The sequence below is a fragment of the Seriola lalandi genome, unplaced genomic scaffold (assembly GCF_002814215.2).
Source record: "Seriola lalandi dorsalis isolate HSWRI2012SDOR001 ecotype SW California unplaced genomic scaffold, Sedor1 jcf7180002054883, whole genome shotgun sequence".
Taxonomy (NCBI): domain Eukaryota; kingdom Metazoa; phylum Chordata; class Actinopteri; order Carangiformes; family Carangidae; genus Seriola; species Seriola lalandi.
In genome coordinates, this window is record NW_019525658.1 from 3,033,259 (window position 1) to 3,045,409 (window position 12,151).

The 12,151-nt window shown below is 43.0% G+C and overlaps 1 protein-coding gene across 3 annotated transcripts in view; it reads left to right on the forward strand.

Moving 5' to 3' along the window:
• tncb (tenascin Cb) overlaps positions 1-12,151 on the forward strand; it is a 57,981-nt gene that overhangs the window by 10,688 nt on the left and 35,142 nt on the right. For all 3 annotated transcript variants that reach the window (XM_023397800.2, XM_023397801.2, XM_023397802.2), the window contains exons 2-6: positions 1,540-2,109; positions 3,357-4,577; positions 7,735-7,998; positions 8,092-8,207; positions 8,733-8,886. In XM_023397800.2, the coding sequence (XP_023253568.1) occupies positions 1,632-2,109; positions 3,357-4,577; positions 7,735-7,998; positions 8,092-8,207; positions 8,733-8,886 (2,233 nt within the window). In that variant the 5' untranslated portion in view covers positions 1,540-1,631. The remainder of the gene's footprint in view (positions 1-1,539; positions 2,110-3,356; positions 4,578-7,734; positions 7,999-8,091; positions 8,208-8,732; positions 8,887-12,151) is intronic.

The following is a 12,151-nucleotide window of genomic DNA, read 5'->3' on the forward strand; positions in this document are numbered from 1 at the left end:
GGTGGGTGGGGTGAAGCCGTGGGATCCCTCCAAGCTGAACTCATCTGTCTGCTTTCCTAATCACACGTCAGGCTGGGATGAGTAGACCAAGCATGTCTTCCTGGAATATTACCTGCTGACTGTCAAACCCCCCCCCCCCTCCTTCCTGCACACATGAAAATGCCCAGCTAAGATGCCCCCGTGTTTCCACTCATCAGTGTGACTTAGTCAGGTAGTAGCAGAGGAAATGAAACCCCTTCATCCATATTCCAACACAGGCTTGGAATACGTTATATATGCCTGCAATCCTGCATTTTCATATCTGCTTATCCAGACATTTTCACGTTGGCTGCGAACAGCTACTCTTAACCTTTACAGATGCCAAAGCACACACTGGTTTTATTAGAGGTAGGAAATGATAGTTGTCACGTCTGCACCGCACGTCCGTTGGGGTAAAAGTTGCAATATAAACTCTGAGACAGACACTTTGAAAAACAGGCAGACTTTAGCTGTGCTTGGAATCTATATTCATAATTTAGTTCTCCCCTTTGGTTCCAGTACAGTCCTCCATCAGCTTCCTACGTATAAATAACTGCAAATCTGATTATTAGAGAAACAAAATGCTTTAAGAATCAGCCCTGTTGTTCATAAATACACCTAACCTAACGTAACCGATGTAGAAGACGGGACAGACTCAGACTTACATGTAGCTAGGGGCATACCTTCAACCAACCAGCGTATTTAATTTAACGCTAACATCAAACAGCAAGTAAAAACATCTGGTTTAAAGGTTGGCTTCTGTGCCCCTACCTCAGCACATTTTTCCAGCAGACCTTTTAAAAGAATCATGTCTCAGAAGGTGGGAGCAATAAGAATCATGTTACAGTACTAAAAGAAAAACCTAGTGGCTGTCAAGAGAGCAGTCCGGGAATGCTGACCTGCCCATTTGCAGGTAGCACAAAAGGTCTTTGCACAAACACAGATGGTAAAGTATACGCTGGTATTAATCTGTCAGCTTGGGTTGCGGGTCTGGACTGTGGCGTAAAGAGGAGGCTCCCCACCATGCAGGTGTTGTTTGTGGCAACCTGTCTCAACATGATCGGAAAAAGAAAGCTTCAGATCTCCAAGGTCACATGCCGTCCCCGCAGTAATTGCTGCTCTTGGTGCTCGAATTGTGAAAAAAAAATGCCCCAATGTCATCCATTAAGTGTGTGTCTACTCCACTGGGAGCAGAGGGGCTAAAATGGGTCAGAAGCAGCAACAGGATTGGAAGTGGTCTTTTGTGGGGGGCAACAGAAGAAGGTTAATTGCTTTTTAGTGGGATACTGTAATATTTCACGCCAGCTATAGTCCATGGTGTGGATGTATGTGTGTGTGTGTGTGTGTGTGTGTGTGTGTGTGTGATGGAAATATGTTCGATCGATCCCAAATGGCAAGGGCAAAGCAGAGAAGTGAATATCAAACAGGATTCTGTGTGAATTCCTCTGTTTTATGTGGCTATTTGCTATTTTCCACACATGTGAACAATTAAGAGTAAAACATGAATCTTCCTCCTTCTAGGACTCAAGACAAGAACAACAATTTGACACTTGAATAGACTTTTCTCCACACGGCTGCTACTTCATCAGAAGCTGAAGAGCCAGGCCGTCATCATGCAGATGAAAGGCTTTCTTTTAGGCTGCCTGACCGTGGCCCTGCTCCTCCAGCTCTCCACGGCCGGCCTGGTGAAGGTCATCCGCCACCGCAGAGAGGCCCTGATGCCCAAGAAAACACAGGAGAACCTCACCCTGCCCCACCCTGACCAGCCGGTAGTGTTCAACCACGTCTACAACATCAACGTCCCCTCCACGTCCCTCTGCTCTGTGGACCTCGAGTCGCCCGGAGGTTCAGAGCCGAAGCACAAGAGCATGGACATGCAGAACACCGAGCACATGGAGCAAACGGTGGACGGCGAGAATCAGATTGTTTTCACCCACCGCATCAATATCCCCAAGCAGGCATGCGGTTGCGAGAACCAGTTGCCAGACATCAAAGATATCCTGAACAGGCTGGAGATGCTGGAGTCAGAGCTGTCTAGTCTGAGGGAGCAGTGTGGCAGCGGGGCAGGCTGCTGTGGCGCCCAAGTTACAGGTACAACTGTAATTGTATGCACTGTTGGACTGTAATTAATGTCTTCTAATGCCAGTGACTTTAATGTTTACTATGCATGTAGGCAACTCGGGTGAAATCTAATTTCTAAAGGGCTTCTAGTAAATCATGTTTAAGTGTAGAAAAGTCATGAATACAGATTTAAAGAATAAGGGAATGAATGCAGCATAATTTTAAAAGCTGCCACAGGCAATATTTTCATGAGACCGTAACACTGGATTTGCATCTTTTAGTCCATTAACCACAAATTGACTGTATTTTACATTACTGTCATCCCTTTTTCTAAAAACGCATAAGTTCATAGATTTATCAGCCAACCTTTTATACAGCCATTGGCTTCCATACTTTTTTTTACCATGGTATGGAAGTCAGCATGCCAGAACACAAAATTATCTTGAGATAATGAATCCATTACAGTGAGTCATTATTGTTTATTGTGAGTTGCATTATTGCCTGTCTGTGGATTACAGGACCCGACATCTGATTTATGTCATTCTCATCCCCTCTACAAGTTTCCTGTCTCTCTTCCTCACTGCCTCTCAAATATGGAAGCTGAGAAAGGCCATACTCACAAATATTTTTTTATCCTGTTTACGCGTTTTATCCCGGATAACATCTTGCGATAACAGAGCTTTGATATGTCAAGACAGCGGAATAATTGTCATTATCTCGAGGTTACAGTGTTATCTGGGAATAACAGATAACGGAGCTTTGTTCTCTCGAGATAACTGAATAATTACCCCGTTAATTTGAGAAAATAAAGCTCTGTTATCTCAAGATGGAGTATGGCCTTTCTTGGCTTCTGTACACAAATAATAGCAAACAACCAAAAATTAGTAACTCTACCAAAAAATACAAGAGATGCAATGTTCACTGTGATAAACTACATTCAACCTGGCAAGTGAAAAGTAAATCAGTTTTTAGTTAACTGCCTAAAACATGTAAAATGATCCTGTAATCCTGTTAGTAAAACTACACTGATCAGTTCAGTAACTCCACTAATTTATATGGATTCACCCAATTTGCATGAACAGTTTCTCTCATTCAAAACTAATTCTCACCTTCGATTGAAGGGGCTGATGTTCTTTTTGTATTCTGTGACGCTGCTTGATGCAGCTCAAGGATATGAGGCTTGAGCTTGTGGATGTACACACTGCCATACTGAATGATTTGCGATCACATTGGAATAATTTGGAAATACTTTCTTTCCCTTTCTTGCCCTCCTCAAGGGGAAGTGTCCATAAAGCCCTACTGTAATGGCCGTGGGAACTGGAGCACTGACACCTGCAGCTGCACGTGTGAGCCCGGATGGAAGGGCCACAACTGCACTGAACCCGAGTGCCCCAATGACTGCCAGGACCAGGGCCGCTGTGTGGATGGCAAATGCGAATGCTTTGAGGGCTTTGGTGGGGATGACTGCGGTATTGAGCTCTGTCTGCTGGACTGCGGTGACTACGGCCACTGTGTCGAGGGGTCCTGTCTCTGTGAAGAGGGCTTCATCGGTGAGGACTGCACCCAGACCAACTGCCTCAACAACTGTCTAGGCCGCGGGCGTTGTGTGGAGGATGAGTGTGTTTGCGAGGAGCCGTGGACGGGCTTCGACTGCTCCGAACTCATCTGTCCAAATGACTGCTACGACCGTGGACGCTGCATCAACGGCACCTGCTACTGTGAGGACGGCTACGCTGGGGAAGACTGCGGCGAACTCACCTGTCCTGGCAACTGTAACAATCGTGGCACGTGTGTGAATGGCCAGTGTTTGTGCCAGACCGGCTACAGTGGAGAGGACTGCTCAAAGCTCACCTGCCCCAAAAACTGCCACGATAGAGGCCACTGCTTCAATGGGAAGTGCATCTGTGATCCAGGATTTGAGGGTGAAGATTGCTCCATCCTTTCATGCCCTGACAACTGCAGCAACAGGGGCCAGTGCATCAACGGAGAGTGTGTATGTGATATAGGATACCAAGGTGAAGACTGTAGCGAGCTGTCCTGCCTCAACAATTGCCAAGATCAGGGCCGCTGTGTTGATGGACAGTGTGTATGTGATAAGGGCTACACTGGGGAGGACTGCAGCATCAAGACCTGTCCAAAAGACTGCATGGGACGTGGAGAATGCGTGGACGGCAAGTGCCAGTGCTTCGCCGGCTTCACAGGTAAAGACTGTGGTGAGCTGACTTGCCCCAACGACTGCCTGGACCGTGGCCACTGCGTGAACGGACAATGTGTTTGTCACAAGGGTTTCACTGGTGAGGACTGCAGTGAGAAGACATGTCCCAAAAACTGTCTAGAAAGAGGTTACTGCGTCGATGGCAACTGTGTGTGTTACGAGGGTTTCACCGGACCGGACTGCTCCATACTGACCTGCCCGGGAGACTGCCAGAACCAGGGGCGCTGTGAGAACGGAGTGTGCGTCTGTGATGAGGGCTTCATTGGAGAGGACTGCTCTGAGGGTAAGACAGACAGCGTATACACATTGTGTAGCTTTCCATAGGTTCATTACAGCAATAGAATTAATCTATTCTGCTACTTGTGACATCCACAAATCGCAGGTCAGTCCAGTTTTCACTCTGCTTTTAGGCGGGTCCACTATGGTCAGTTGCTAACAGACGTGCAGTGTACAGTGTGTAAAAAATCTGAATTTTTTCACTGAAAGCAACTGTCTTCTGCTGCTGACACTGAACCTAACAGTAAGCTTTCTGACCAAATAACAAAACAACAAGCTGAATGACGCTAAAATGGTAGAGCTGAAAAAACTAAACAGCAGCAGTGTGTCATCAGGGCAAGCAAGGTAAGCAAGGTGTTTGCCCAGTTAAAGCTAAAAATAGAGATACTGAGGTAGAAGTGATATCTCTTCTTACATCTGATCTCAGAACAGCGTTCTGTCCCATAAAGGATCTGATACCTGTTTGCATTCATCATGTAATTTGTTGCCCTCTTGCGGAGGCAGCAGGGTCACGGTTACCCCTTACCCTGCAAGCTAGCTTAACTTCCAGTCGTTGTACCTGTTGTTTCTGTTATTTTCGTGGGTGTGACCGTGTCCCGTTGACAAAGGGAGTTTGTCAATGCGCCCAGTTTGCGCATGCGTATTGAGGATAAACCTGGTATCTGATGCTTGTGCTTGTCAAGCTGTCCGTGTCTCAGCTTCTACATATGCGCATGCGCGGACGTCTGTTGAAACTGAATTTGCTCATTAGGCATGAAGACAACAGTAGCAAGTAAACCAAATGACATTAATTTATCATCTCTGTGTAAGGTAAAGTTTGAGACAAACTCTTGTTACAGGAGTAGAGCAGCTCCTTTCAGGAATAGATCAGTACGTAGGTTGCGTGTGTATCGGGCAAGGGAGAGAGAGAGAGAGAGACGGCTGCCGACAGGAGCAGAGAGTTAGCTAGTTAGTTAGCAGTTAGCAGTACATACAGTGCCATGTATCTGCACTTCAAGCTGTTTGTAAGTAAATAAATGCTACGACTCCCGCGTCTCCCCTGTCCAGATGGTTTGAGCCTGGAAAGGTGAACAACACTGAGGCTAGTAAATACAGGATTCTGCATTGTTACTGAAGTCTGTCAGTCTCAGCTAATGGAAAATATTTTGCTCAGCTTTGCTTGCCTCTCAATAAGTCCTGACTATGCCACTGCTGCATAGTCAGGTGATTCAGGTGAGTCATTTGACTTGTTCATACACAAATACTCATTAATGTAGGGTAAAACAACATACACACAGAGATACACACACACACGCACTCGTACACACACACACACACACACACACACACACACAGTATATAAGATGTAGAAGGTGTAGCATGAGAGGCTCATTAGCAGAGCAGCAGCAGCTTGACTCATCTGTGGCTAAATCTAAACCCCAAATGTACAGTGATGTCTTAACTCATCATGCTAGGTCTGCGAGGCCGCAGGACCGAAAGGGGCATGAAGTGTGCTGTAAGGTGGGAATGAGATGGGACTTAAAGACCTCATGTGTTTCTATGGAGATGAATGTTTCTTAGGGGTATTGATATTGGCAACTTCTGTATGATATGAGATTACATAGTAGCCATAAAAGATATGCTAAAATGGCTCAGTGAATAAAAGTTCAGTTTACATATGCTACCACACACAATATTATGCCAATATTCAACCCTCAGCTGAGAATCCTCACGCCACAGAAGAACAAAAACATACCTACACAGTATTACTAATCTATATTATTCAGCCAGTTCATATTCTATCTGTGAAATATGAAGTCTTAGAACATCAATACACTTATACAACAAAAATGAAAAAAGCAGATGCCTTCAAAAATAAATATGGTACATATTAATCCACTTGAGCCCCCTGGTGCACTTGCTAAATGGTGAATTTGGCCTTCCTGGGGAGGCGCCTGTTCTGACAGCAAAAGTGTGGTGAAATCAAGAGATATGGATTCAGCCTGTCTGTGTCGACGCACCATGCGTTGAGGCACAGTATTGAGTGGAGGTCAGTTAGTAGCGGTTAGTATCTGTTTCATTAGACACACATGGGAAAGATGACAAAAAGCACCTGTATGAGTTACAGGACATTGTTCAGAATGCTGCCAGTCATTTTTTTGTCTTTTATTTTATATATATATAATATATATATATATAGTGTGTATATATATATATATAGTGAGAAAAATATACAGTGGGCTTTGTCAAGAGACACTCAAGGTTGACTCCAGTTAGCATCTAAGAAAATATAAAATGTAATACTTTTGTGGAAATTTACTTTAATAGGAATCTAATAATGAGTACTTGGGTGTCATCTTATTTTTCCTTTTCCAGAAATACAGACATTTTGGCATCTGATGAAGCCATGTTCGGTTATATCATTTCTTTACACTGCAAATATATTATCTGAACATTTTCTTCTTGGTAGTGTCTCTATTTCTACATATAGATCGAAAATGTTTCTATTCAATGTGATTGTGAAATGGTGGAAGATGAGTTTTGATTTCCTGTTGCAACTGACCATACAGTGAATTGCTTCGGTGTATATTGCTCAGCTACTTTCTGAGAATTCACTTGGAAAAAAGTTGAAATGCGGTGTTGGAAACTTCTGCTGTTGGAAAATTTGCCCGTGATGAGGGGCGAGGGGTAAATCTACAGTGAAGACAGTCAGAAAGTTCCATAGATCTCCGACTGCACAGCAGCTCAGATCAAGCATTGCATGAAAATGTCTACAAAGCACTCACTCATGTGTTAAACATGACATATATCAATTTATGTATGAATTTTGTCCCTCTTTAACTTTTCCCTATCTTAAGTCAATGAAAGAACCACTTAAATCCCTGAATAGTCTGTATTATAAAACAACAACAACTTTCAATGAACTTTACAGACTTCTGTGCTCAGTCTTCAGTTCATACGTATATTTTCTGCAAAATATGAGCTGAGATAAAGTAAATCAATTTCCAAATTCTCGAGGCATCAACTTGACGTTATCTGTCTTCTGTCACTTGTGAAAATGCTCAGCGAGTCAGCTCATGGGGACATTTCTGACAAAACAGTACTTGGAGAAAACCTCCATCACTATGTTAGTCACATTTTAAAATCTTCAATACACATGATTGACTTTCAGTGTTTCTCCACAGTCTCACCACCCAAGGACTTAAAAGTAGTGGAGGTCAACCCAGAGACGGTGGACCTGACCTGGGAGAATGAGATGCGTGTGACCGAGTACCTGATCACCTACATGCCCACAGCAGCAGGAGGTCTGGAGCTAGAAATGCAGGTGCCTGGGGACCAGAAGATGGCCACTGTTCGGGAGCTTGAACCTGGTGTGGAGTACCTGATCAGCGTCTACGCTGTTCTCAGCAACAAGAGGAGTGTTCCCGTCAGTGCTAGGGTTGCAACACGTATGTGATTCCTCTCTGTGGAAATGTACAAAATGCAATACAAGAAATACAGATGAAATGTATTTAGATTTATTTTTGCTCCATTTCTCCCAGATCTGCCTGAGCCTGAAGGACTCAAGTTCAAGTCAGTGCGGGAGACGTCAGTGGAGGTACAGTGGGACCCCCTGGACATTCCCTTCGATGGCTGGAACCTCATCTTCAGAAATACAGTGAGTCCTGCTTCCCATTATGTTAATAGGGCTTCTGTATTCCAGGAGGTGGTTGAACTCTAGAGCCTACCACATCATTATCCATATTTTCCTCGGGTAGAAACCATATATGAATCACTCCAGACTCCCGTCTTCAAATTCAGTAATTCCCTAATGTGCGTACAAGAGGATCAGAGTGAATATCCAGTGGAAAGTGGTTTAGCCAAGCCAGAATGCAAAAACACAGCAGTCAAAGCTGTTAGCATGTCCTGACAGCTTCAATGACCCCATACAGCACATAGCAAATGTTACTTTGTTTACTGCTTTATTTTCCTTTCTGAGTGTTCATAGAAACCTTTCCAAACAGTGCCACTGAGATCTACTCAAAGCCACACTATTAAACTGAGTACCCTGTCAACTCTTAAGTCCAAACGCCACCCAGAGCGCCATTATGTTTGATTTGGATGTTTCTTTCCCCCACTGCTCACATTATGCCAGGACTAGTCTTTGAAGTGGTTGATGACTGCTGTGTTTTGGTGCTGGCAGAAAGAGGAGGATGGTGAGATTCTTAACTCCCTTGGCCGTCCAGAGACCACCTTTGAGCAGTCGGGCCTGGGGCCCGGCCAGGAGTACGAGGTCAAACTGGAGGTGGTGAAGAACAAGAAGCGTGGACCGCCTGCCTCCAAGAACGTCTTCACAAGTAAGTGTACGCATTCACGCTGCTAACTGGCTTATCAATCTTTTGTTTTAGACTTATTGGAATGGTTTATTCCAGAAGGGTGAGCGTATAGTCTGTTTGCACTCGTTTCTCTGACTTAACCCTTTACTGTATGTCTTTTTTTTTTAAACTTTTCCTCAAACCATTTCACCCTCGCTTCTGGAAAATTGGGGTCTTCTGATAAATGTATCTGATAATGTGTCAAAAAAAAGATCACTGCACCACCTCAGCCCAGATTTCTTTTGTTGTGGCAACATGTGGATTGAATACCAAGAAGAATTTGATAATGAGGTGAAAACCAGTCATTTTTCTTTATTATCTGGATTCTGATTCTGTGTGGAACCACAGGAAGCTGGAGACTTTGGGTCATGAAACAGAAATGGGCATCACATCTCTTCTTTCACTCTGCCTTTGCATGAGAAATAAGTTGTTAGTATTTCGTGGCTCTTTTAATGATGTCACCTTGTTGCATTCTGCAAGGGTTTATTGGGACCTGACTGGAGAACTATTGCCACTGCTTGAAAAGTGCAGTAATTAATGTTTGTTTAGTTTTTTTTGTGGGGGCTGTTTGTGCTATCATAAGTGATGAATATTAAGCATTCTTGGTTTAAGATATGGATGCTGCGTTCACATTTTTTTGGTGATGACACCGATACTGATCAGCTATGAGTGAGATACCGATCATTTTTGGCATGCATTGTAGATTTCGTACATTATATCAGTCTCATGTTTTGTTTTGGTGGCCTGTCAGGAACTGGCAGACACCAGATTATTAACCACAGGTGATTATTTTAAGGTGATTGGTGACTAGAGGCATTAATTCTGCTCTACCAATCACGTATTTTCAATAAAAATCGGCCGATAATGATCAGTGGAAGATCAATCGGGGCATCCCTAGTTTAAAAACATCTAGTCTGAACAAGACAGTGTGGTTTCTGTGAGTTGGCTGTGGCGTACGGGTGAGCAATCTGGCCAAAAGATCATAAGACACTTTTTGGGTAGAATCTTAATCCTGTATCTGAATTGTGAGTATCTCCACAGATTTAGTTGAATTCATGTGATTCACTTGATTAATACATGATTAGTACGCATATATTTGCCTGCACACAAGGCTGCCACTTCACCTCAAGGCTAAAGGCCCAACTCCCAAATGTCTGCATACTCTTTCTGCTCTGATTTTATTCTGAAAGCCTCATATCATTCCACCACTTTGATGCTTCTTTCAGAAGTCTTCTGTTTACAAATTGTGTCACAACCAGTTACACTTTGTTCATATGGAGTATTGGTCTGGACAATGCTGCTATTTATTTATGAGGTGTTATACCTAAATATTTTAATTTGAAAGTTCAGTCGCTCTCATGGCTCGTCCTGCTTTGTCACAGTCCGTCCCACAGATGGACTGTAACACCACGTCTTGGACTGCAGCTGGTGATGGTGGTTCTTGTTCTGCTCAGGTGGAGAACTGGTTCATGTGGAGCTTCACCAGACTCACAGAGGCTGCAGAGCAGAACGAGGACTGCTGTCTCCAGCTACAGTTAGTGGGCTAGCTGTTAAACCATTAACAATGGGCTGGTTAGCAGCGACTCAACTTCTTAAATTAAACATGTAAATATTGATTGATTGATTGACTTTATCGTCCGCCTCAGTGGAAATTTGTCTTTGGCTTCTTCTAAAGAAAGTACAATAAAAAAAATAAAAAAAATACATGCAATCCATATAACAAAACACACCATTAAAAACATACAACATGTAAAACACACAATAGTGCAAATGGGTGCTTAGCAGCAGATAGGGTAAATAAATAAATACCAGAGAGCAAATCTTATAAAATAACAAAACAAGTAAGTAAGTGTTCCCTCGTGCAGTCATTTTGTGTTCAGTGCCTGTATGGCGTAGGGAATAAAAGAACCGACAGCCAGATGGAAGCAGTTCAAACTCGGAGTGTAGTGGGTGTGAGGTACTGTATCTGCAACTATGTGTTTAGCCTTCCTTTTAATGACGCGATCTGTATGATTCATCTAAAAAGTATCATAGGCCAAAGTAAGACTGTCCACGATTTAAGATCCAAGGATCGCCCACCCCTACTCTGGAGTAGAGAAACCTATAGAACTGCCTCAAGCTCACAATCATCACTATCAATGGAAAAAAGACCCACAAGACTTCATTAGATTCCTTTCACCCCTTCAGACCATATAATGTCCCTGTATCTATTTTACAAGTATTATTAGATCACAAAGAAATTAGGCAAGGTCATCATTTTACATTTTAATACATGACCATCATTTAGAATGGTATTGTTCTAGTAGGCCACAATATTGCCTTGACACAACAAATGGAAATCTTATTATATTTTGATATGTAGTGTTAAATTGTCAAATTCTTACCCCTACTAAGAGATGAGGGATGAACAGCACAGTTATGAGCACATAACACTGTGAATAAATGGTATATCCTTTACTGCTGGTCAGACCTACATACATCAGCAGTAGCTTATCATTCTGGATAAATTCTTTGCTCTTTATGACCCTGGAAAATACTTGACCCTCAGAAAAGTATCCATACAATGGAGGGATAAATCCCTGGCTGATGGATTCTAGAAAAGCTCAATTAAATATTAAAGCTGCAACGTATATCAAATAAATGTAGTCTTGACCTCTTGCTATTAATCCTTAAAAACACATTCTCCAGACAATAAGCCAAAACTCTCTTTTCAGCGTTCTGGGCCAGAGCTGCAGATTGAGAAAGTGGATTTTCCAGAAATAGAGGTTATTGTGGAATAAAGTGTCACTTACAGCTGTCAAAGTTAAGTGCAAAAACAGGTTGTCACCTTCATACCTTGTGTAGTTCATTGAATTCTATATCTGGCTTATCCATCTTGCAGCTCCCAGCAGAGCATTGTAAACAGGCTGACATGTCAACCCTGACTGATTAGCTCATTAGATTTCATTGTATTGTTGTGATTTAGTGGCGGTAGTAAAAAGAGATATGGATTTCCAGCCCTATTGGCAAGTTATGAGATATCTCCATAGCTCCATCAGGCAATAAAGCCCAATGGCTTGTAACACTCTCGGGAACTTGGGGCTGGGGATCAATATAAAGAGAGAAAACAGGGTTGAATGTGTGATTTCACCTGCCAGATCAAGCTATTTTTAGGTGACTGTACTGGGGGGGGGGGGTTTAGCACATTCTGCTCCAACTCCTGCTGAAGTTGTTAAATGTGTATTTTCTTTAAAAAAAAAAAAAAAGG